The 24,047-nt window shown below is 44.8% G+C and overlaps 1 protein-coding gene across 1 annotated transcript in view; it reads left to right on the forward strand.

The window, feature by feature from the left end:
* The first annotated feature begins 12,545 nt into the window (after nucleotides 1–12,545).
* Stox1 (storkhead box 1) overlaps nucleotides 12,546–24,047 on the forward strand; it is a 56,683-nt gene continuing 45,181 nt past the window's right edge. Inside the window, exon 1 of the mRNA XM_090346454.1 lies at nucleotides 12,546–12,855. Coding sequence (XP_090202580.1) covers nucleotides 12,546–12,855 — 310 coding nt within the window. The remainder of the gene's footprint in view (nucleotides 12,856–24,047) is intronic.

Here is a 24,047-nt window from a genome sequence, read left to right on the forward strand (position 1 = left end):
AAGAATATCATATAATCATTTAAGATTTTTGCCTTATTGCATTAGCACCACAGTTTCAATAACATAATTAAAAGAGGGTGAGCATTTATATGAAGTTTGTCTTAATTTTTTTTTGTGGGTCATGGGGCTTGAACTCTGGGTTCTCAAAGTGCTATCCCTGAGCTCTTCAGCTTAAGGCTACTGCCCTATCCCTGAACCACAGCCCCACTCTCCATTTTCTCGTGATTAATTGGAGTTAAAAGTCTTATGGTGTTTTGTGCCTGGGCTGGCTTTGACCCTTGATCCTCAGATCTCAGCCTCCTGAGTAGTTAGGATTACAGGTGTGAACCACTGCATGTGGTTTAATTTTTAAATTTATATGTTTGATTTAGCTTTAGAGCTGGTCTTTTTCCAACACACTTCTTTAAAAGTTGAGTTCCAAAATCAGATGCAAATTTTGCCTTTGGCTACTTTTTTGATTCTAAGCAGAGTAAATTGATATCTTAGTGTTGCTGACAAATGACACTATGTAAAGTACAGAGAATAATTTTAAATGTGATCTGTAAAAGGCCATTTTTTCTTTTTAAGCTTTAAGTAGTTGAAAAGGGGTTTCAGTTTAACATGTCAGTTTATAACAGGGGTGAAAGCATAGCTTAAGTGGTATGCCTAGCAGATGTGAGGCCTAGAATTCAAACCCCAGAATTAACAAAGGAAGGGAAGGGCAAAGGGACAAAAGGAAAAAGATCCCAAGGTTTATTTAAACTCAAGAGTTTATTAAAACACTGACCTTGGAGTTAAAATTTTTAAAATAAATATAAAAAGACTAAAGTGGCTGGGAATCTAAATGGTAGAATGCTTCCCTCACATGGGCAAGGTCCTGGTGGTGTTACTTCCCCAGCACCTCAAAATAAAATAGACTACATAGGAAGAATTTGATATGGTGGCTCATTATCATGCTAAACTTTCTGCTTCGAGATTAACCAGAAACAAATCAGTCTGTAATACAAATTCGTTGGAAGATTATGTTGGAGTTTCAAAATTTGATATAGCAGTAATCTTAGCTTCGGGGGAAATTGTCATGTTATAGTTCCTATTCTAAAGGTAAGAAAATGGAGTCCCTAAAAAGTTTTCTTTCTTCACAGTCCGCAGACAAATGGTAAAGGATTCAATATTTCCTATCATCTGGCCTCAGTAAAACTGCAAATTCATTTCATAGTTGAAACTGGCTTTCTAGTCTATTTATAATGTTGGCTGCCAGGTGTACATTGCCAGTTATTTCTAGCCTAGCCTTTTTATTTTCCTTTAGGCAGGGAAAGAATAGAATCTGCTTCCAAGATAAGATTAATATTTAATGGCCATTCATTTTCTTTCTTAGATTCAGGCTCTGGCTGTACAAAGACCATTTGCTGTTTTTGGCTATAACATAAATGTTTAATTAAAGGAAAACCTACTTTGAACTCTTCTTCCATAAAGCATATAGAACTTTAGCCTTGGGCTATACTTAAGCCACTTTCCAAAACCATCTGTTGTTTATCCCAGTGAGGTTTTTTTAGGAGGAAAAAATGTTTTAGGAACTCAGGATGTATTCACTTTGCCTGGTGGCAGTGGTTTATGCCTAACCCCTAACTACTCAGGAAGATGAGGTAGAAGGTTCTGGGTTTGAAGTCTGCAAGTCTGCTTGAGTAGACTATCTGCAAGCCTTTTTTTTTTTTATTAGTCCAGGGACTTGTACTCAGGGCCTGGGCACTGCCCTTGGGCTTTCTCAAGGCCAGAGCTCTACCACTTGAGCCACAGCACCACTTCCAGCTTTTTCTGAGGAATTGAACCCAAGTCTTCATGCATGGTAGGCCAAGCACTCTATCACTAGGCCAAACTCCTAGCCCTCTGTAAGCCTCTTATTTCTAGCTAACCAGCAAAAAGCCAGAAGTGGAGCTGTGGTTCAAGCTGTGAAATACCAGAGAACTGAGACTCTGAACTCTAGCGCACACACGCACCTACACACACACACACATGTCGGAGACATTCTCCCCTTCACTGAATTCTTAGTGTAAGAATGTGCCTGCATGCCTGCTCGCATTGATATGCAAACATCCTACCACCTGGCCTCTACCCGGAGCAGGAGCAAACATCCTACTACTGGACCCCCTGCCCCTAGCGGTTCCTACACCCCAACCCCCTCCTGCCTCTCCTGAAGAGGCATATAAACCCCTGTGTGAAAAATACAATTTGCAGCTTGATCAGAACGCTTGTCTTGCTGCCTTCTTCGTGTCTCCTATCCCTTTCATTCCTCCCTCTAGGTTCTTGGCCCTAGTTGACGTCCCGCCGGATGGGACACACACACACAAAGTTTCTATAAAGTGAATACATAGCCTGGTATTGGTGGTTCACACCCATAATCCTAGCTTCATAAGAGGCTGAGATTTGAGGGTTGTGCAGTCTAAAGCCAGCCTGGGCACCAGAAAACTGGAAGTAAAGCTGTGGCTCAAAGTGGCCTTGAGTGAAAGAGCTCAAGGACAGTGCCCAGGCCCTGAGTTCAGGCCCCACAACCAACCTCACCCCTACCCCCCAGAAAAAGGTGAATATATAGCCTCTGAGTTGTTTCCAGAAGGCAACCAATTATCACTATAAAAATCTGAATTTCAGCTGGGTTCCAGTGGCTCATGCCTATAATCCTAACTACTCAGGAACCTGAGATCTGAGGATCGTGGTTCTAAGCCAGCCTGGGCAGGAAAGTCTGGGCAGATTCTCAACAAAATACAAAAGGCCAGAAGTGACAAATGTGGTAGAGCACTAGCCCTGATCCCATAGGCCCTGAGTTCAAGCTCCAGAAGCAGAAAAAAAAGTGTTTTAGGCAACTTGATATAAAATGAGGTTGCCTGTAAATGTATCTCCTTTACTCCCTCAAGCAAAAGAATTTTTCACTGGTAAGAACTGTTTTGTTTTGTGTCGGTTATGGGACTTGAACTCTGGGCCTGAGTGCTGTCCCCGAGCTCTTCTTCAGCTCAAGGCCACCACCAGGCCCTAGCTCTCCCTTTCACTTCTTAAGCCCTGTTTTTGTTTTTGTTTTGTTTTTTAAAATCTAACCCAGCCAGGTGCAGTGGCTCTTGCCTGTAATCCTAGCTACTCAGAGGCTGAGATCTGAGGATCAAGGTTCAAAGCCAGCCTGGGCACTAAACAAGGGGAGTCACTTATCTCCAATTAAGCACTAGAAAACAGGAGGTAGGGCTGTGACTCAAGGGGTAAGATGGTAGCCTTGAGCTGAAGAGCTCAGGGACAACACCCAGGCCTAGAGTTCAAACCCCACCCCCCCCCTCACCAACAAAAAAAAAAGATCTAATCCAGGGCATTCTATGACCCTGAGGAGTTGTTACTGTAAACTAAGATGATGATCTCAGCCCTGTCCTAAGGAAACATACTTCACATTGAAGTTGGCATTAATTGGTCTCCCTGTTGATGGGCCTGGACAAGAGCTCATTGAATGGATGTTGAGAGCAGAAACTAAATTACTGCACTTCAGCTCCACGTGTTGCCCAGACGATACGGAATGAACAACAGTTCCCCATGCTCCCTGCCACTCTTGACATGTAATGCAGCTGGGTTGGCCTAAGACACTCCCTATTTGTGCATAATAATTTTCATATGTCTGGCTCTCTATGGATAGAGCTCCAGATATTTATCTGCAAACTTTTTTTGCAAAGGGCCATAGAGGAAGCCAGGCACAGTATTTCACATGTGCCAGCTACTTGGGAGGTAATGATCCAGAAGATTGAGGTTCCAGGCCAGTAAAGAAAAGAGCAAGATCTCATCTCAGTAAGACAAGCCAAGTGTGATGATATACATCTGTAATCCCAGCTAATGGGGAGAATAGGTAGGAGCATACTTAAGCCCAGCTGAAGCAAAAGTGTAAGAAATATCACCAAAGTGAAAAATTCACTGGATGATGGTGGCTCACCTGTAATTCTAGGTATTCAAGAGGCTGAGATCTGAGGATCTTAGTTCAAAGCCAGTCGCGGCAAGGAAGTTCATAGACTCTTTTTTTTTTTTTTTGCCAGAGCACTCTGCTACTTGAACCACTTCACTGTTTCTGTTTTTTTTCTATGTATGTGGTACCAAGGAATCGAACCCAGGTCTTTGTGCATGCTAGGCAAGCACTAGGCCAAACTCCTGGCCTGTCCATAGACTCTTACATCTAATAAATGACTCAGAAAAAGCCAGAAATGGAGCTGTGGCTCAAGTAGTAGAGCATTGTCTTGAGCAAAAGAAGCTCAGGGATAGACCCTGAGTTCAAACCCCAGGACCAGAAAACAAAACACTGAAGCAGGAGATTGTGGTGCACATGACCTGTTGTGCAAGCCCTCATCAAATTCCAGGCCATGCTGGGCTACACAGGGAAACTCCATCTCAGAAGAAAGCACCCTAGTCCAGTGGCTCACACCTGTAATCCTAGCCACTCAGGAGGGAGGATCAAGGTTTAAAGCCAGCCCAGACACAAAAGGACCCAAGACTCTTATCTCCAATTAAACTCTAGAAAATGGGAAGTGGGGCTTGGCTCAAGGGTAGGATGGTAGCCTTGAGAAGAAGAGCTCAGGGAAGGTGCCCAGACCAAGTTCAAGACCCATGACTCACCAAAAAAAAAAAAGCACTGTACCAGGCAACTATAATCCAAACTACTCAGGAGGTTAAGATCTGAGGACTATGGTTCAGAGCCAGCCCAGGCAGGAATAAATTGGCATTTATGTACTATTTTTTCCTGTCAGGGAATAGTAAGATTTTGCATGGTGAAACATACCTGTGATTCCAGCAGTGACTAAGCAGGAGAATTCAAAGTGGAATTCCAAATGGCAACTGTCCTCTCATCTCTACCCTAGAGAGATGATGAGGGCGCTGGTCAGGGGAAGACAGGGTTTATGACAGCACAGGTAGCTGTAGCAAAAGAGCCCTCCTGACATTTTCAGGATACAAACACAAAGCCATACTTAAACAGACAACTGGCGGCAGAGGTTGGAAAGATAGGAAGAAACAGTCACAGGGCAGCCTGCCTGGTCATCATCTCAGTGCTGGTTCTCCCAGCTTCTAGCAATATCACACTGTCATCACTCAAGGGGAAAAATATAGAGTTGGTTTGCTGATTCCTGCTCCGGGGTGCAACCTCATCATTACAGGTAAATGTCCTTGTTTGGGGGGTAGTCTGTCCTGCAAGGCTCTGCTCTTCCTTTGGAATTTTAGTCGCTTGTAATAAAGATGTTATCATTAGTCCTTTCTTGGGTGACGGCAAAGTGAATGGCTTAGATAGAACAAGGACAGATGCTAAATGGAGATTCTTTTTTTTTTTTTGCCAGTCCTGGGACTTGACCTCAGGGCTTGGGCGCTATCCTTGGACACTTTACTCAAGGCTAGCACTCTGCCACTTAAGCCACAGCACCACTTTGGCCTTTTCTGTGTATGTGGTACTGAGGAATCAAACCTTTGTGCATCCTAGGCAAGCACTCTACCACTAAGCCACACTTCTGGCCTAGGTGGCAAGCTTTTTGCCTGCTTTTTGTTAATATTTGGTCCCAGGTAAGTAGGGTTTTTTTCAGGAAAAGTAGCTTTGCACCTGTTTCAGAATCATGAATTTGAGCTGGACACGGTGGCTCACCCCTGTAATCCTAGCTACTCAGGAGGCTCAGATCTGAGGATCAAGGTTCAAAGCCAGCCCTGGCACAAAAGGACCTGAGACTCTTACCTTCAGTTAATCTCTAGAAAATGAGAAGGGGGCTTGGCTCAAGGGTAGGACGGTAGCCTTGAAGAGCTCAGGGACAATGCCCAGGCCCAGGGGTAGGGCGGTAGCCTTGAGATGAAGAGCTCAGGGACAGTGCCCAAGGCTGAGTTCAAGCCCCAATACCCAAACACACAAAAAAGGAAGACCTGTCTCCAAAAATTAAATAAGAAAGTGCTATTCTTCTCTTTTCCTTATTCAAAAATGTTTTCTTAAAAAAGTAAAAATATCATTCCTAGGAGGAGGGGAAAATGGGAGAAAAACAAGGGAGAGGTAAAGAGGTAACAATGTTCAACAGGAAATGTACGCATTATGTTACATATGTAACTGATTCCTCTGTACATCACCTTGACAATAAAAGTAAATTAAACAAAATCATATGGTGTATGGCTCAAGGAGTAGGGCGGTAACCTTGAGCTGAAGAGCTCAGGGACAATGCCCAGGCCCAGAGTTCAAGTCCTATGACTGACAAAAAAAAAATTGTTCCTAGTTTTCTGGTCATACAAAAGAAGGCAGTATTCCACATTCAGAAAATAGTTTGCAGAATCTAGATTTTGTTGGGGATTTTTCTTTTCCTGGCTTAGACACCAATAAATTGGACCCTGAGTATTTTCTTATCTGTTGTGGACTTGAGCTTCTTTTTGTTTTTGCACTTATTCCCAGGGTCTTAAAGCTTGCTAACATTCTACCACTCAACACCATGTCCCTATCCTTGTCTTGTTTCATTAGTTAGTCCCCAGCTTGAGTTGGTAACTACTTCATGTAGCCATCCTGCTTGTGACGCTTTTGTACTTCACTGTTTTCTTCAGTAACTAACTTTGAGATTTGGGACAGTACCGAGTAGGTGTTCTAGAAGATAGGCAGAAGAATGAATAAGAGGAATCTTGGGCTCCTGCTGCATAAACGTGTGTGTAGGTTTATATCTGTGTCTGTGTGCCATATTGGAGCTTAAACTCCAATGACGCCTAATCCTCATACTCCTGCTTGGCTTTTTTGCTCAAGGCTTGACATTGTACTACCTAAGCCAACCTCCATTTCCTTATTTTTGGTGTTTAACTGGAGATACATGCCTCTAGATTTTTCTTTCCTGGAATGACTTGGAACATAATCCTAGGTCTCAACCTCCTGAGTAACTAGGATTACAGGCATGAACCCCTGGCACTCATCAAGAAATACATATTTTTTTATTTTTTTATTAAAGAATTTATTAACATTGATTTTTTTTTTTTGCCAGTCCTGGGCTTGGGCTCAGAGCCTGAGCACTGTCCTTGGGCTTTCTCAAGGCTAGAGCTCTACCACTTGAGCCTCAGCACCACTTCCGGCTTTTTTCTAGGTATGTGGTACCGAGGAATCGAACCCGGGTCCTCATGCATGCTAGGCAAGCACTTTAACCACTAGGCCAAACTCCCGGCCCCTTAACATTGATTTTTATATCATATTTCAAATGACAAGTTTAACAAACAAGTGTTCAAGAAGGGAATCTCTATATACAATCACTGGGACTTAGTTTTTAGGATTTAATCCAAATTAGACTAAGGGTTTGTATGTCGTAGAAACATGTTAATTTGGCCAGGAATTTGGCCTAGTGGTAGAGTGCTTGCCTAGCATACACAAAGACCCGGGTTTGATTCCTTGGTACCACATACATAGCAAAAAGCCGGAAGTGGTGCTGAGCCTCAAGTGGTAGAGCTCTAGCCTTGAGAAAGTCCAAGGACAGTGCTCAAGCCCTGAGCCCAAGCCCAGGACTGGCAGAAAAAAGAAAAAAGAAACGTTAATTTATGAAATAAAACATGTCTATAGAGTCATAGGTTTTTATGTCTATATAGTTATGTTTATATTTCCATTACCATGTCCATAGCATTGGGTATGCAAATATTGAGTCCTCGCTCTTGTACTCTTTGGATTTAATAGCCACATATTAAGGATACCATGCGCCTTTTGTTAAGAAATATATTTTTTGACTTATGTAACTGTAACTCCTCTGTCATCTTTTTTTTTTAATCGTATTTTATTGGGATAATATATAAAGGGGTTACAGTTATATTCATCAGGTAATGGGTGCATTACTTCTTGAGCTTTGATACCCCTTTTCATATTTTTGTCCCCTTTCCCTCCCCCCCATCCTGTATGTCATCTTTATAATATTTTTTTAAAGGAGAAAAAGAGTAGAAAGTCAGTAGTGGCTTATACCTGTATCCTAATTACTCAGGAGGCAGAGATCTGAGGATCAGTGTTCAAAACCAGTCCTGTCAGTACACGAAACAGACTCATCTCCAATTAAACACCAAAGAAGCCAAAGTGGAGCCGTGACTCAAGTGGTAGAACTCTAGCCATGAGCAGAAAAGCTCAGAGACAGTACCTAAGCCTTGAGTTTGAGCCCCAGGGCCAGCACCAACAGAAAACACACACACACACACACACACACACACACACACACACACACACCCCTGGAAGGTGAGAGTAAGGGGAAAGCATGTTTCCCAATTTAAAGAAAATAATAATCAGGGGCCAGGAGTTTGGTAGAGTGCTTGCCTAGCATGCATGAAGACCCGCGTTTGATTCCTCAGTACCGCATACATAGAAAAAGCTGAAGTGGGGCCGGGAGTTTGGCCTAGTGGTAGAGTGCTTGCCTAGCATGCACGAAGACCCTGGTTCGATTCCTCGGTACCACATACATAGCAAAAAGTCGGAAGTGGTGCTGAGGCTCAAGTGGTAGAGCTCTAGCCTTGAGAAAGTCCAAGGACAGTGCTCAGGCCCTGAGCTCAAGCCCAGGACTGGCAAAAAAAAAAACAAAAACGGAAGTGGTGCTGTGGCTCAAGTGGTAGGGTTCTGGCCTTGAGAAAACCCAAAGGCAGTGCTCAGTCCCTAAGCTCAAGCCCAGGACTGGCAAGAAACAACAACAACCAAAAACAGGGTGCAAAGACTCGATATCTTAGGTTTTTTTTTTCCTCTCCATAAAAGATGAAGAGGCAAGGGTTTCACTGAAATCTGGGTTTCACTGAAATCTGGGCACTTGGAATGTGGCCAGCTCACTTTTGGTGGGCTTTGCATGTGAACAGTGGATAGGAGGCTGAGGTTTACATACTCTGCTGCAATGAAACTGAAAACAACAGCAGTTGCTCCCTTAAAATCCTGAAGCTGGATTTGGAAACTTGTCTCAGGCCTCCACAGTGTTTGTGTGTGTGTGTGTGTGTGTGTGTGTGTGTGTGTGTGTGTGTGTAGTCTAATTTTCTGTTTCACATGAGAACTTTGCAGACTTAGACTTCAGGGTAATTGGCTTCTGAACTTTTGATAGGTTGTTGTTCACAGGAAGTAGTATTTTTAGGGCTAAGACATACCCTCTGACCCTGTTCAATGGGGTGGTGGAATGATAAAATCTCCCCCCCTGCTCCCGAAGGGCCAGCCATCTTTCTTCTCCACTTGTTCTTGCTGGAATCAGAGTTGAGCACAGTTCTTTTCCCTCCATTGCAATGGGCCTTAGACCCACTTCCATGGCCCCCAGAATAGTTTTTATTACCATCTTCAACAAGGATTATAGGCATGTGTCACCAGTGCCCAGCTGTTATTCTCTTTAGCATCCCCTCTTCCTAATGTCCTTCTCTTCCCTTTGTTTCAACACAGTTACAAAGTTATTAAAGCCTTACATTTCCTTTTACAAACTATCCATTTGAACACTGGTGGCTCACACCTCTAATCCTAGCTACTCATGAGACTGAGCTTTGAGGATTGTCTGAGGATTGTGGTTTAAAACCAGCCCAAGCAAGAAAGTCTGTGAGACTTTTTTTTTTTTTTTTGCCAGTCCTGGGCTTGAGCTCAGGGCCTGAGCACTGTCCTTGGACTTTCTCAAGGCTAGAGCTCTACCACTTGAGCCTCGGCACCACTTAGGCTTTTTCCAAGTAGGTGGTACCGAGGAATTGAACCCAGGTCTTCTATCTTTGTCTCTTAAGTAGAAGAGATTAAAAACAAAACAACAACAACAACAAAAATCCCCAAACAGCCTAGTCTATAATTTTTTTGGCTTGTCCTTGTGCTTGAACTCAGGGCCTGAACACTATCCTTAGGTTTTCTCAAGGCTAGTGCTCTACCACGAGAACCACAGCACCACTTCCAGCTTTTTTCTATATATGTGGTACCGAGGAATCGAACCTGGGTCTTCATGCATGCTAGGCAAACACTCTACCACTAGGCCAAACTCCCAACCTTATGATTTTTATTTTATTGCTGGTCTTGTGTCTTGCACTCAGAGCATGAGCACTGTTCCTTGGGGGTTTTTTGCTCAACTATCACTCTGCCACTTGAGCCACAGTTCCATTTCTGGATTTTTGATGTTTAACTGGATGTAAGATTCTTGAAGACTTTCTTGCCCAGACTGGCTTCAAAACATGACGATCCTCTGATCTCCTGAGTAGTTAGTATTACAGAGCTGAGCCACCAATTCCCAGCTCTATAAACTTATTGCTGTTCAATAAGACATTAACAAAACTTATTGCTATTTATTTAATACAAGGTCTTGTTATGAAGTCCTCAAACTCCGTTGTGTGTATTTGTGTGTGTGTGTGTGTGTGTGTGTGTGTGTGTGTGTGTGTGTCCCAAGGCTGGCACTCTACTACTTGAGCTACATCGTAAATTCTCATCCCTGTCCCCTCAGTGTCCCCAGTATAGAGATTATAGGGTTATAGATGTATACCACCATGCTTGACTAATGGCATATGAACTTCATATGAAAACAAAATTGAGGGGCTGGGAGTTTGGCCTAGTGGTAGAGTGCTTGCCTAGCATGCATGAAAATTGGGGTTTGATTCCTCTGTACCACATACATAGAAAGAAAGCTGGAAATGGTGCTGTGGCTCAAGTGGTAGAGCTCTAGCCTTGAGAAAGCCCAAGGACATTGCTCAGGTCCTGAGTTCACGCCCTGGGTCTGGCAAAAAAAAAAAAAAATTGAGAGAAGTAATTCAAAGCTTATCTTTGCTGTAACATTACATATGTGTGTTGTAAAGTGAGAAACTACTGGAACCTGGGTATATTATATGGAGAGACTAGACTTTGCATCTTTGTATTGGCCATTAGATAACCAAGAGATTCCTCTTCCAAATCAGAAATGCTGTGTATGGTGGCAACAGGTATTGAGGAGGCCATAGGAACAGTGATATCTGGCATCAAGTACTAATTACATGATTCTGTTTGAATGAATCTTGTGTGGCAGACATTGGGAAGGTACTCAGACATAGAGATGAATCAGGAGTCTGATTCTGATGAAATAAATCTCAGGTTGACTGATTACACACATAACTGAGTATTAAAACTCTCAACAAACAAGTGTTGTAAAAGGGTTAACAATGTATTTGAGAGTAGATGAAAATTTCCTAGGTGTGTCACTGATCTTATAATCTAGGTTTTGTAGGCTGCCAAGGGGTAGACAATGAAAGGTTTTCTAGGTAGAACTGTAAGCAAAAGCAGGAGCATTTGTATTTGGAAGCTAAATAATGTGTGATTGGATGGGAATGATGAAAACAGATTGGGATCAGAGTGTGAAGAATTCTGAATGTCCTACATAGTATAAGCAGATGAGTTTGTTTTCTTTTGTGTTTTATCTCTTTCCCTTTGGTTATATGGCTCTCTCTCTCTCTCTCTCTCTCTCTCTCTCTCTCTCTCTCTCTCTCTCTCTCTCTCTCATTGGGGCTTGAACTCAGGACCTTGAGCTCTTGATTGGCTTTTTCTTTTCTTTTCTTTTCTTTTTTTTTTTTTTTTGCCAGTCTTGGGCTTCAGCTCAGGGTCTGAGCACTGTCCTTGGGCTTTCTCAAGGCTAGAGCTCTACCACTTGAGCCTCAGCACCACTTCTAGTTTTTTCTATGTATGTGGTACCCAGGAATCGAACCTGGGTCTTCGTGCATGCAAGGCAAGCACTTTAACCACTAGGCCAAACTCCCAGCCCCTTGATTGGCTTTTTCACTCAATGCTAATGTTCAACCATTTGAGCTACAGCTCCACTTTTAGACTTTTGGGTGGTTAATTCAAGATAAAAGTCTCTCAGGGGCCGGGAGTTTGGCCTAGTGGTTAAAGTGCTTGCCTAGCATGCATGAAGACCCAGGTTCGATTCCCTGGTACCACATACATAGAAAAAAGCCAGAAGTGGTGCTGAGGCTCAAGTGGTAGAGTTCTAGCCTTGAGAAAGTCCAAGGACAGTGCTCAGGCCCTGAGCTCAAGCCCAGGACTGGCAAAACAAAAACAAAAACAAAACAACAAAAAAAAAGTCTCTCAGGCCAAGTGCTGGTGGCTCACAATTGTAATCCTAGCTACTCAAGAGGCTGAGATTTGAAACCAGCCAAGGGAAGATAAATCCATGGAACCCCACCCCTGGCATCACCGCACGGCATTCTTACAACTTCAGCCTCTTTAAGGCCTGAGAGAGGACATCAAGTTCAGGAACAGAAGCTAGACTCAAACTTGTGGTGTCCAGGAACATTCTCAGGCTTTCAAGGGGAGGGGAAAGGGGCCTTGCAGTAGGCAGGAGTTGGTTGGGTTCTGCCAGTGGCGCTGGGAGAACTGCTGGGAGCTGTTAAGTGGGGGGCGTGGCGGGGGCGTGGCCTGGGACAGTACAGAGGGGGCGGGCTGTGTGGGCCAAAGTTCTGGGACTGGAAGCCCCGCCCCTCCCACAGGCCCCGCCCACAGCCCCCACCCCTGCATCCGTTCCCCTGGCAGCCGGGGCTGCGCGCAGTCTGCCTCCCCTCTGGCCCGCGAGAGGGTCCTGAGCGCCAGTGCCTCCGGCCCAGAGCTAGGCTGAGGGCTCCAGATACTCTCCCGCCGGAGCATGGCCCGTTCGGTACAGCTGACGCCGGACTCTCTGGCGCTGGTGTTGTGTCGGCTGGACGCGCGGGAGGCGCCGGGGGCCGCGGCGGAGCCCGGGGGCCGTGCGGTGTTCCGCGCTTTCCGTCGCGCCAACGCGCGCTGCTTCTGGAACGCGCGGCTGGCGCGCGCCGCCTCGCGGCTGGCCTTCCAGGGCTGGCTGCGGCGCGGGGTGCTGCTGGTGCACGCGCCCCACACCTGCCTGCAGGTGCTGCGCGACGCCTGGCGGCTCCGCGCGCTGCGACCCCCGCGCGGCTTCCGAATCAGCGCGGTGGGTGAGTGCCCAGCGCGGGGGAGGAGGGGGTGAGGGGAGGCCCAGGGGCTGGGCGCGACCCGCGTCCCACGAGGGGGATGAGACACCCCGGAGAACTTCCCTCCTGCTGGGCACTTGAAGCTCTGGCTCCCGGATGCCTCCTTCACCAACTCCCACTTGATGCTCCGGGAGGGGAGGCTTTGCCTGGGCACTTTGGAAAGGGCAGCCGGAGTGCGCCGAATCGGGCAGCTGCACTTATTCGTTTAAAGTTACAGACTCGGAAAGGGTAATTTCTGGGGGAAATAGCGATACGGATTTGTTGTTTTGTTTTCTGTTCTCTGGGCATTGCTGGGGATGGAACCTAGGCGCTGAACAAGCGCTCTGCCGCTGGGCTGCTTCCCTAGCCCTGGCTGCTGTGCTCCATATACATCACTGCTGAGCACAGATTTGACCAACTCAATACCTTTGCTAGAAAACAGCTGCATTCCGTTGGCATAAGGTAGCTAGCTAGCTACTCATTTGGACGCTAAGCTAGTGAACCAATGAGTGATCACCTACACTGGCCGCTAAATCCCCCAGCAACAGTCTAGTTCTGTCTATGCATTTAAGTGGGGTTATCTGTACCATTTGATGTTGTGTTGTTGGCCCCTAGCCCTCAGTTTGACTCCTGTCTAGGGAGCACTCTACCTTAGTTCATAAACCTTTCTTTCTCTCTTCCTTGGAACAAGGATGCTGGTACTGGGACTTGAACTTGGACCTAGGTGCTGGCCCTTAGTTTTTCACTCAGGGATGGCACTTCACCATTTTAGCCACAACTCCACTTTCAGCTTTTTACTGGTTAGAGATAAGAGTCCAAGGGACTTTTCCTTCCCTAGACTGGCTTTGAATGGAGATCCTCAGATTTCAGCCTCGTGAATCACTGGCACAAATAGCATGAACTACTGGTGCAACTAGTGAGAGTCACTAGCTCAAATAAACATTTAGTCCCTGGAGACAAGGGATCAGGGCATCTAGAGGCACCAGATACTGTGTATCTTTTTTTTTTTTTTTCCTTCAGTCTGGGGCCTGAGCACTGTTCCTGAACCTCTCTGTGCTCAAGGCTAGCACTCTATCACTTGAACTGCAGCACCATTTCCCACCTTTTCTGTTTATGTGGTATCGAGGAATCAAACCCAGGGCTTCATGCATGCTAGACAAGCAAACACTCTACCACTAAGCCATATTCCCAGTCCCTGATGCTGTGTGACTTAGTATCTAAGGATATCCCCACATCCCAGGTAGCCCAAGTCAATGCAGCTAAATCTCAGCCTCCCTTGCATGCTGTCTGCCCTTTCTGCCACCTCAACTTTTCTTAACCAACAACAACAACAAAACCCTACTCATTGCAAAACCACAAAGGCATCTGTCTCTGTTTACATGCAGATTTGAACGAAGAAATGTTTCTGGCTCGGAGAACACAGAGCCAAGTTGCCAAGCCAGAATTCTCACTGAGAAAGGGGGTTTTCAGACAGGTTAGATGAAAAACTCTTCAGTTCTGTATCCAGGGTTTTTCTGGTTTGAATTAGTGGTTATACATTCTCTCTGGTTCCCCCACCCCCTTGCAAAGGGTGAGCACAGACTATGTTACCCAGAGTGAGTGGGTTGCAGAAGGTCTAGTCCTGGGACTGAAATAAGAGAAGGCTTCTGCTAAGTCCGAGGCAGCCATAGTGCCACTGTCTGGGTCCAGGGAGCAGTGAAAAATGCCTCCCTTTCATTAAGGACATGACTGATATGCCTGTAACAAAAGACAGATTAGTAAGAGAAAAGCATAACATATTTTCTTAGAATCATAAAAAAAACCTAGACCTAGAGCCAATGAAGAATGGGTAACCATGTAGAACTAGGATCAGACAGAATGCTTGTGACCTAGAGGCAATAGACAAGCAGGAATCTCTTCTTGGCTTCTCTGTGTGGTTTTCCTTCTCTGTCTTTCTAGGACATGACGGCACTGGAATGAGGGTCTGCAAATTTACTATCAGACCAGCAATGTAAAAGAGCTTTATTTATAGACAGCTCTTTCACAGAAAGACAAAGAGAGGTTAGAATATATTTCTAGGGGCCAGGAACTTGGACTAGTGGTAATGTGTTTGCCTAGCATCCACGAAGCCCTGGGTTCCATTCCCCAGAACCACATACTCAGAAAAAGCTGCAAGTGGCATTGTGACTTAAGTGGCAGAGTGCTAGCCTTGAGCAAAAAGTGTCTAAGGGCAGTGCCCAGGCTGAGTTCAAGCCCCAGAACTGGCAAAAAAAAAATTATATTTCTAGACTTTATGTTTGTCTTTGGAGGATAGGTGTTGTAGTTTCTTTTTCTACTTATTTGTGGGTTATGGGGCTTGAACTCATCCTGGGTGCTGTCCCTTAGCTCTTCAGTTCAAAGCTACTGACCTATCCTTAAACTAAGCCCCACTTCCCGTTTTTTTTAGAGGTTAACTGAAGATAAGAGTCTCGGGTCCTTTTGTGACTGGGCTGGCTTAGAACCTTGATCCTCAGATCTCAGCCTCCTGAGTAGCTGGGATTACAGGTGTGAGCTACAGCGCCAGGTTATTTATTTATTTATTTATTTATTTATTTATTTATTTGTGTTATTACTGGGGCTTGAACTCAGGGCCTGAGTGCTGTCCCATGCTTCTATTTCTGGCTTTTGATTAGCAATTGGAAATAAGAGTCTTATACACTTCCCTGCTCAGGCTGGCTTTGAACCTTGGTCCTCCAATTTCAGCCTCCTCAGCATTTAGGATTAGAGGCAGGAACCTGCACGCAACTCCTTGCTGCTTTTTTAGTTTACTTTTCTGATAGAGTCTAGTACTAATTTTGCCTGTGCTGGCCTTAAATCTTGATTTTCCTGCCTTCTGAGTAGCTGGGATTACAGGTGTACGCTGCCAGTTCCTGGTGATGTTTTTGTTTGGAATGGTATTGTTAGGTGCCTTCTAACTTAGGGTTCCGGGGCCATGTCAACAGAGGAGTCATCAGGGCTACTATGGAGTTCCAGAGGGAGGTGAGTCCTTTCTGCTGAGGTCAGTCACTTGTTCTTTGGAGTCTGGCATGGGGAGTGTCTGTAGAACCAAAACAAAACTCTAGGAGATGAGGGAATTGTTTCTGGGGGAATGTTGCAGGTTCTTGCTCTTTGTGGGGAAGAGAAAATTGCTCGAAAAGGACACAAAGGCGCAATCTGACCTATTTGTTGTGCTAACCTTGAGCTAAAAAAGCTCAGGGACTGTTCATACACAAATATCCCATGAATGAGTGAATGAATGCATGCATGCATCCATGTATATATGTGTATACGTATGTATATATATATATATATATATATATATATATGTTTCTGGGTATTGGAGTTCTAACCTAGAATATCATGTATATTAGGCATACAATGTTACACTGTAAATGAATACCTTAATTTGTCTTCTTCCATTTTTTAGGCTTTTCTGTTTGTTTTATTTGGTCCTGGGGCTTAAACACAGGGCCTGGGCACTGTCCCTGAGATTCTTTTATTCAAGGCTAGCTAGCACTCTACCACTTGGCCATAGCTCCACTTCTGGCTTTTTGGTGATTATGAGTCTCCCCAGATTTCCCTGCCAGGCTTCCAGTTGTGATCCTCAGATCTCAGTCATCTGCACAGCTAGGATTCCAGTGTGAGCCACCAGCGCCTGGCTTAAAGATGTCTTTTCTTTGGTGAAAATTGACTAGCCATAGAGAAAATGGCTGAATGGAGATTGTGTAGGCAGTCACCAGAAACAAATACCTTGTTTTTATGTTTCCCTCCTTCCAGACAGATCTTGGCATTCTCTGGTTTGAGTGTCCTTTCTTTTGTCAGATAGTAAGCTAGAATAACCTGCTCCCTTTTGCAAACAGGAAGCTGAATTGACTGTGAAGTGCCTGATTCTGCAGGAGTTTCTTGCCTACTTCACTCCCCCATCCTATGAAAGCCCTGGTGTTTCTCACTGGCTGCCACACTCCCCAGAGGGTCGTCATATTCCCTCCAACGCCTGGGAAATGGCAGAAACAGCTGCCTGGGCTATGCTCTGTTCTCCCCTCCCTCCTTTTCACCCAAGATCTTCAGCTTTGTTTTTCTAGTTCTGTTCTGCCAGATTTTGCCTTTTACTGTATTCGGCTGGGGGTAGCTGCAGGGCCCACAGCAGGATGTCTCCCAAGCATGTTCTTGTCCTTAAACTGATGACCTGATGACCAGTATGCAGCATTTTTGTTTTGTTTTATTGGGTAGTACTCTGAGCACTTGCTGGGTAAGTGCTCCACACTTGAGCCATGCCCTCTAGCTCACATTTTGATTTAGAAACTAGTGAATCATAGAAGACACTTACAGTTGCTGACACATAGCACTGAGATTCAATGGGAGAAGAGCCAGTAATCTGAAAACCAGCTGAAATTCCATTTCCCTCCCCTTAATGCCCTAGGCCAGAGGTCATTAAGTACAAAGAGGCATACTGCTTTCCTTTCCATTACCGTGGCTGGGCGTGTTTTGTTGTTATTGTTTAAAGGTGATGTACAGAAATGAGTAAGTTGGGCTGGGAATTTGGCCTAGTGGTAGAGTGCTTGCCTAGCATGCATGAAGACCCGGGTTCGATTCCTCAGTACCATATACATAGAAAAAAGCCAGAAATGGTGCTGAGGCTCAAGTGGTAAAGCTCTAGCCTTGAGAAAAGTCCAAGGACAGTGCTCAGGCCCTGAGCTCAAGCCCAGGACTGGCAAAAAAAAAAAAAAAAAAAAAAAGAAATGAGTAAGGTTCTTGCCTAACAGTGTTACCTTCTCCACTGCTAGGCTTTTGTTCACCATTTTGCTACCTGAATTACTATTCCAGATTCCCCTATCAGTGGTGCTTTCTCCTGGCTGGCCCTGCACATTCCCATTCATTCTGTAGCGTAAATACTTATGGCTTCTACAATGCAAATTTTATTCTGCCCTTCACTGGCTCAAATCCTTCCTTCTGATTCATTAGCTTTCTGGGAAAACTTCAGAACTTTTTGTTTTCTTTTGTTGGTCATGGGGCTTGAACTCTGGACCTGGGTGCTATCCCTGAGCTCTTCAGCTCAAGGCTACTGCCCTACCCCTTGAGCCACAATGCCACTTATGGTTTTCTAGTGGCTAATTAGAGATGAGTGCTGGGGCTGGCTTTGAACCTTGATCCTCAGATCTCAGTCTCCTGAGTAGTTAGATTATAAATGTGAGCCACTGCACCTGGCTACAGAACTTTTTTTTAGTAGATAAGTCTCATTAGTGTTGCCTAGGCTGGCCCCAGACTCCTGGGCTTAAGTGATCCCTCTGCCTCAGCCACTCCAGTAGCTGGGACTAAAGCCTCACACAGCACTCAGTTTAAGGACAGGGACTTTGGCCGGGAGTTTGGCCTAGTGGTTAAAGTGCTTGCCTAGCATGCATGAAGACCCGGGTTCGATTCCTCAGTACCACATACATAGAAAAAAGCCGGAAGTGGTGCTGAGGCTCAAGTGGTAGAGCTCTACCCTTGAGAAAGTCCAAGGACAGTGCTCAGGCCCTGAGCTCAAGCCCAGGACTGGCAAAAAAAAAAAAAATTAAAAAAAAAAAAAAAAAAGGACAGGGACTTTAACATACACTGCAATGCTCTCTAGTCTAGTCCTGGCGTCAGCCTTCCCTTTCTCCTCAGGAAGAAGTCTAAGTACCTGGATTTTATCTCTACTTATTCCTAATGTCCTAATGAGAGTATATCAGCTTCTCTACATTATAATTTTCTTTTCATCAGTTTCAGGGCTTGAACTCTGGGCCTGAACATTGTCCCTGAGGTCTTTTGCTCAAGGCCAGCTCTCTACCTAGAGGCACAGTGGCACTTCCAATTTTTGAGTGGTTAATTGAACATAAGTGTCTCATGGGGACTTTTCTGTCCACGCTGACTTCAAACTGCAATCCTCAGATCTTAGTCTTCTGCATAGCTAGGATGTTAGCATGAGCTACTGGAAACCCAACTAGTTTTCCCTTCTGAAAAGCAAAATTAATGTCTTGCTTTCTCAAAGGTACCAATATTAAGTATTTGGTAGTTAATGCCGGAGACTTTAATCTTGCTAGGTTACTGCTTTGAGTCTTATCTAATTTTTTTTTGAGATGGGGTATTGCTACATTACCCAGGCTAGGCTTGAACTTGTCAACATTTTGCCTTAGCCAGGAGTGACTGAACACATTCAGCTGATTTTTTCCCCCATTTTAAAAACGGGTACTGGGGTTTGAACTCAATGCTCACTCAACTTGCTTTCTTAACTGATACACCATCACTTTAGCCACACTGACAGCCAGTGTTTTCCTAGTTATTTTGGAGATTGATTCTCATGGACTTTACTTTTATTTATTTTTTTATCAGTCAGTCCTGGGGCTTGAACTTAAGACTAGCACTCTACTACTTGAGCCACAGCACCACTTATGGCTTTTTCTGTGTATGTGGTACCAAGGAATCCAACCCGGGCCTTCATGCATGCTAGGCAAGCAGTCTACAACTAGGGCACACTTCTGGCACTATTATTAATATTATTAATAATATTAGCTTATGCCAGTCTAAGCAATGTCTCTGAGCTTTTATGCTTAAGGCTTGTGTGCTACCACTTGAGCCACAGCTCCACTTTCAGATTTTCAGTGGTTAGAGATAAGAGCCTTATGGATGTTCCTTCCCATTCTGGCTTTGAACTAAGAACCTCAGATCTCAGCCTCTTGAGAAGCTAGGGTTACAGGTGTGTGTCACCAACACCTGGCTTATCCTTTCTTTTTAAAGCTGAATGATATTTCATAGTACACACATACACACACACACACACACACACACACACACACACACACACACACACCACCGTTTGTTTATCCAGGTAAAGCCTTTTTTTTTTTTGGCAGTTAAACATGTTTGTCATCGTTCTTTTCTCATTGTATAATGAACTAACCTTTTTGATGTCTTTGTGAACTTCATGTATAATAATACTATTGAAGAACACCAAGGAATATTATTAATTTTTTTTTGCCAGTCTTGGGCTTGGGTTCAGGGCCTGAGCACTGTCCTTGGGCTTTCTCAAGGCTAGAGCTCTACCACTTGAGCCACAGTACCACTTCTGGCTTTTTTCTTTTTTTTTTGCCAGTCCTGGGCTTGTGCTCAGGGCCTGAGCACTGTCCTTGGATTTTCTCAAGGCTAGAGCTGTACCACTTGAGCCTCAGCACCACTTCCGGCTTTTTTTCTATGTATGTGGTACCGAGGAATCGAACCTGGGTCTTCATGCATGCTAGGCAAGCACTTTAACCACTAGGCCAAACTCCCGGCCCCTTCTGGCTTTTTTCTATGTATGTGGTACCGAGGAATCAAATCTAGGTCTTTGTGAATGCTAGGCAAGCATTCTACCACTAGGCTAAATTCGCAAACAGGAATAATATTTTCTATTACAAGCAGCAAATCAATACTTTAGAAGTCATGGACTGGTATCAATTAAATTTTTCAGCTCACTGAGAATCACTTTACTCAAGAAAACTGAGGTCCAGGGTTTGGGAGTGTGGCCTAGTGCATGTGGGAGTGCTTGCGTAGCATGCATGAAGCCCTAGGCTCAATTCCTTGGTACCACATACACAGAAAAAGCCAGAAATGATGTCGGGGCTCTAGCCTTGAGAAAGCTCAAGGACAGTGCCCAGTCCCTGAGTTCAAGTCCCAGGACTGGCCACGGGGAAAAAAAACAAACTGAGGTTCAGATTCTTCCTTGCCATGGTAGCTGTGTGACCTTGAAGTAGTAACTTAACTTCTCTTAGCCATGATGTCTGCACGGGTACCAGTGAGATTAGTTGCCTGGCAGGTCATTGTGTGAGTTACCATCCTGTGGCTGGTGTAGTTAGAGTCAGGAGAACTCATCAGCTCCTAGCATGGAGGTTTAAGAGAATTCATCTCAGGATTCTTGGTCTCCAAACAACCCATTTCTATGGGAGCTAGCAGGCTACTTACTGTTAGCCTGGTACTTGCTACATACACAACCTCTTTGCTCTTTTATTGTTGTCTCTCATGGACTCCTTGGTGCTGGCCAGCTACACAGCCCACTGTTATCCTGTGTTGGAGCTATACAAGGAGCTCAGCACTATGATCCTAGTGCCTAACTTTGGAAACAGCCCTGCTGTTCAGTGGTGGGATACCATGCCAGTCTTCTCTTGCCTCCAGGACTCTGCTGTCTTTTCTAGGGAAGAACAGGTAAAAACCACATTGAAGTTGCTTCAGGTATTTCCACCACAAGATGGCTGTGCTTTTCCCCTGGGTCCACCTACACACTTGAACTCTTTAGTGCTGTGTCCCCTTTGTGAAGCATCTGGAACAATTCAGTTATTGAGGCAGCCACACAATACTGGGCCTACTTTGCTCACAGAACTTGTCTGTTGGTAGTCAGTCACTACAGAGGGACAAAAGAATTCTACTTTAACTTCAAGGACCTTAGAGATGAGGTGCCAGATGGGTGAATATGTGATGCAGTCTGTGTGTGTTTCAATATGTTTCAGGGAAGGCTTTCGAGAAGTGGTACCACTTTGTAAAGGATGAGCAGATACTAGCTTAAGGAGAAGCACATGTTAAGTAGAGCAGGAGGGTATATGTTCCAGTTCTGTAGCCTATAGGAAACTGTAAGCAGGTGTGTGTGTGTGTGTGTGTGTGTGTGTGTGTGTGTGTGTGTGCGCGCGTAACAGGGCCACAGAAAGATCACTGGACACAGGATAAATATTAACCTTGTGACCTAGGGCAGAGTAGGCCTCCATCCATAAATGGCAGTCATCACAAATGCCCTGCTCCAAAGTTGATGTGTTACAGGGGTATGGAAAGGCCTAATAATGGATGTTAGTCCCTCTCCTACTATCCTATAGTGAAGGCTCCAAGAAGGAGCAGTTTGATATCCCCAGGGTTGACAGGTTTCTAAAGCCCCCTGTTGGTACAACTACATGCCCTGCTAGTAGAGGAAGGAACTTTTTTTTTTTTAGTAATTTTTTAAAGCACTTTAGGTGATTTTTTTTATTTTTTATTTTTTTTGCCAGTCCTGGGCTTGAGCTCAGGGTCTGAGTACTGTCCTTGGACTTTCTCAAGGCTAGAGCTCTACCCCTTGAGCCTCAGCACCACTTCTGGCTTTTTTCTATGTATGTGGTACCAAGGAATCGAACCCAGATCTTCATGCATGCTAGGCAAGCACTTTAACCACTTGGCCAAACTCCCGGCCCCAGGAACTTTTTTTTTTAAACATTGCATATTTTTTACAGATAGAAACTGCCAAGACCATTTGCAGTATTAATACTATAATAATTAATAATTGACTTTTTTTCTTTTTGCCAGTCCTGGGGCTTGAACTCAGGCACTGTCCTTAGACACTTTTTGCTCAAGGTTAGCCCTTTACCACTTGAGCCACAGCACCACTTCCAGCTTTTTCTGAGTATATGCTATTGAGGAATCAAACCTATAGCTTCGTGCATGCTAGGTGAGCACTGAACCACTAGGCCAAACTGCCAGTCCTGACTTTTTAATCTATTGGGGAAAATGTACAAAGGAGTCCTTGTTGGAACAAGGTACCTCTCCATAGCTCTGCAACATTTCTGTAGCAGTTAATTAAGGATTTGGAGGCCTCTGGTGGAATTCTTGTGAAAACCAGTCTTTGACTCCCCAAGTCTAAAATTATCAGTAGTAACTATTCACTCAATAGAAAGGAGGAGCCATTGAGGAAACATTGATGTTTTCCTCCCTTGTCTTACTGCTCTCATAAAATTGCAATTATGTACAATTTCTATTTTTGAATTTTCTGTGTGCTGCTGGTGAGCAAACCCAGGGCTTTATGCATATTTGACAAGCACTCTATCACTGTGCTTATACCTTCAGGTTCCTGCTCCCCATTGTATTTTTAAAAATTTAAGTCCAAATTCTAAAATGTGGGCTTTTTAAGTTTAGTGTGGCATAATTTGCATGCAGAAAGATTTGACAGTTATATAACTTCACCCCAATGAAGTGAACATTTACCGTCGGTCCTGGTCCCTGTCATCACCTACCTCCTTGGCCACCATCCATCTTAATTTTTTTTTTTTCTGTCAGAATTGAGGTTTGAATGCAAGGCCTGGGCTCTGTCCCTGAACTTTTTCACTCAAGACTGGTATTCTGCCGCTTGGGCCACAACTCTTACTTTTGACTTTTCTTTTTTTTTTTTTTTTGCCAGTCCTGAGGCTTGAACTCAGACCTGGGCACTGTCTTTGAGCTTTCTCAGGACCACTTGAGCCCCAGCACCACTTCTGGCTTTTTCTGTGTATGTGGAACTGAGGAATTGAACCAGGTCTTCATGCATGCTAGGCACACACTCTGCCAATAGGTCACAGTCCTGGACCCACTTTCCTCATTTTTTTTTCTTTTTTCTTTTTTTTGGCCCCTTTCTCCTTCTGGCCCCGCTCGCTCCGGCCCCGCTCGCTCCGGCCACCACTCGGTTGGGCTCTGTTCACTTCAGCTCAGCTCGCTTCTTTCGCTCTCTGTCGCCGTCGCAGTCTTGTCTCTGCCACTTTTCCGGTTTGGTTGTGTCTCGTCTCTGCCACTTCCAGCTTGGTTGTGCATGTGGGATACCGAGGAATCGAACCCGGGTCTTTGTGCATGCTAGGCAAGCACTTTAACCGCTACGCCAAACTCCCGGGCCCTCTTTTTTTTTTATTTTTTATTTTTTTATTTTTTTGCCAGTCCTGGGCTTGAGCTCAGGGCCTGAGCACTGTCCTTGGACTTTCTCAAGGCTAGAGCTCTACCACTTGAGCCTCAGCACCACTTCCGGCTTTTTTCTATGTATGTGGTACCAAGGAATCGAACCCAGGTCTTCGTGCATGCTAGGCAAGCACTTTAACCACTAGGCCAAACTCCCGGCCCTTTTTTTCCTTTTTTTTTTTGCCAGTCCTGGGCTTGAGCTCAGGGCCTGAGCACTGTCCTTGAACTTTCTCAAGGCTAGAGTTCTACCACTTGAGCCTGAGCACCACTTCTGGCTTTTTTCTTTTTGCCAGTCCTGGGCTTGAGCTCAGGGCCTGAGCACTGTCCTTGGACTTTCTCAAGGCTAGAGCTCTACCACTTGAGCCTCAGCACCACTTCCGGCTTTTTTTTCTATATATGTGGTACCAAGGAATCGAACCCGGGTCTTCATGCATGGTAGGCAAGCACTTTAACCACTAGGCCAAACTCCTGGCCCC

Source organism: Megascapheus bottae, chromosome 15 (genome assembly GCF_031878675.1).
Source record: "Megascapheus bottae isolate mThoBot1 chromosome 15, mThoBot2.hap1, whole genome shotgun sequence".
In the NCBI taxonomy this organism is placed as follows: domain Eukaryota; kingdom Metazoa; phylum Chordata; class Mammalia; order Rodentia; family Geomyidae; genus Megascapheus; species Megascapheus bottae.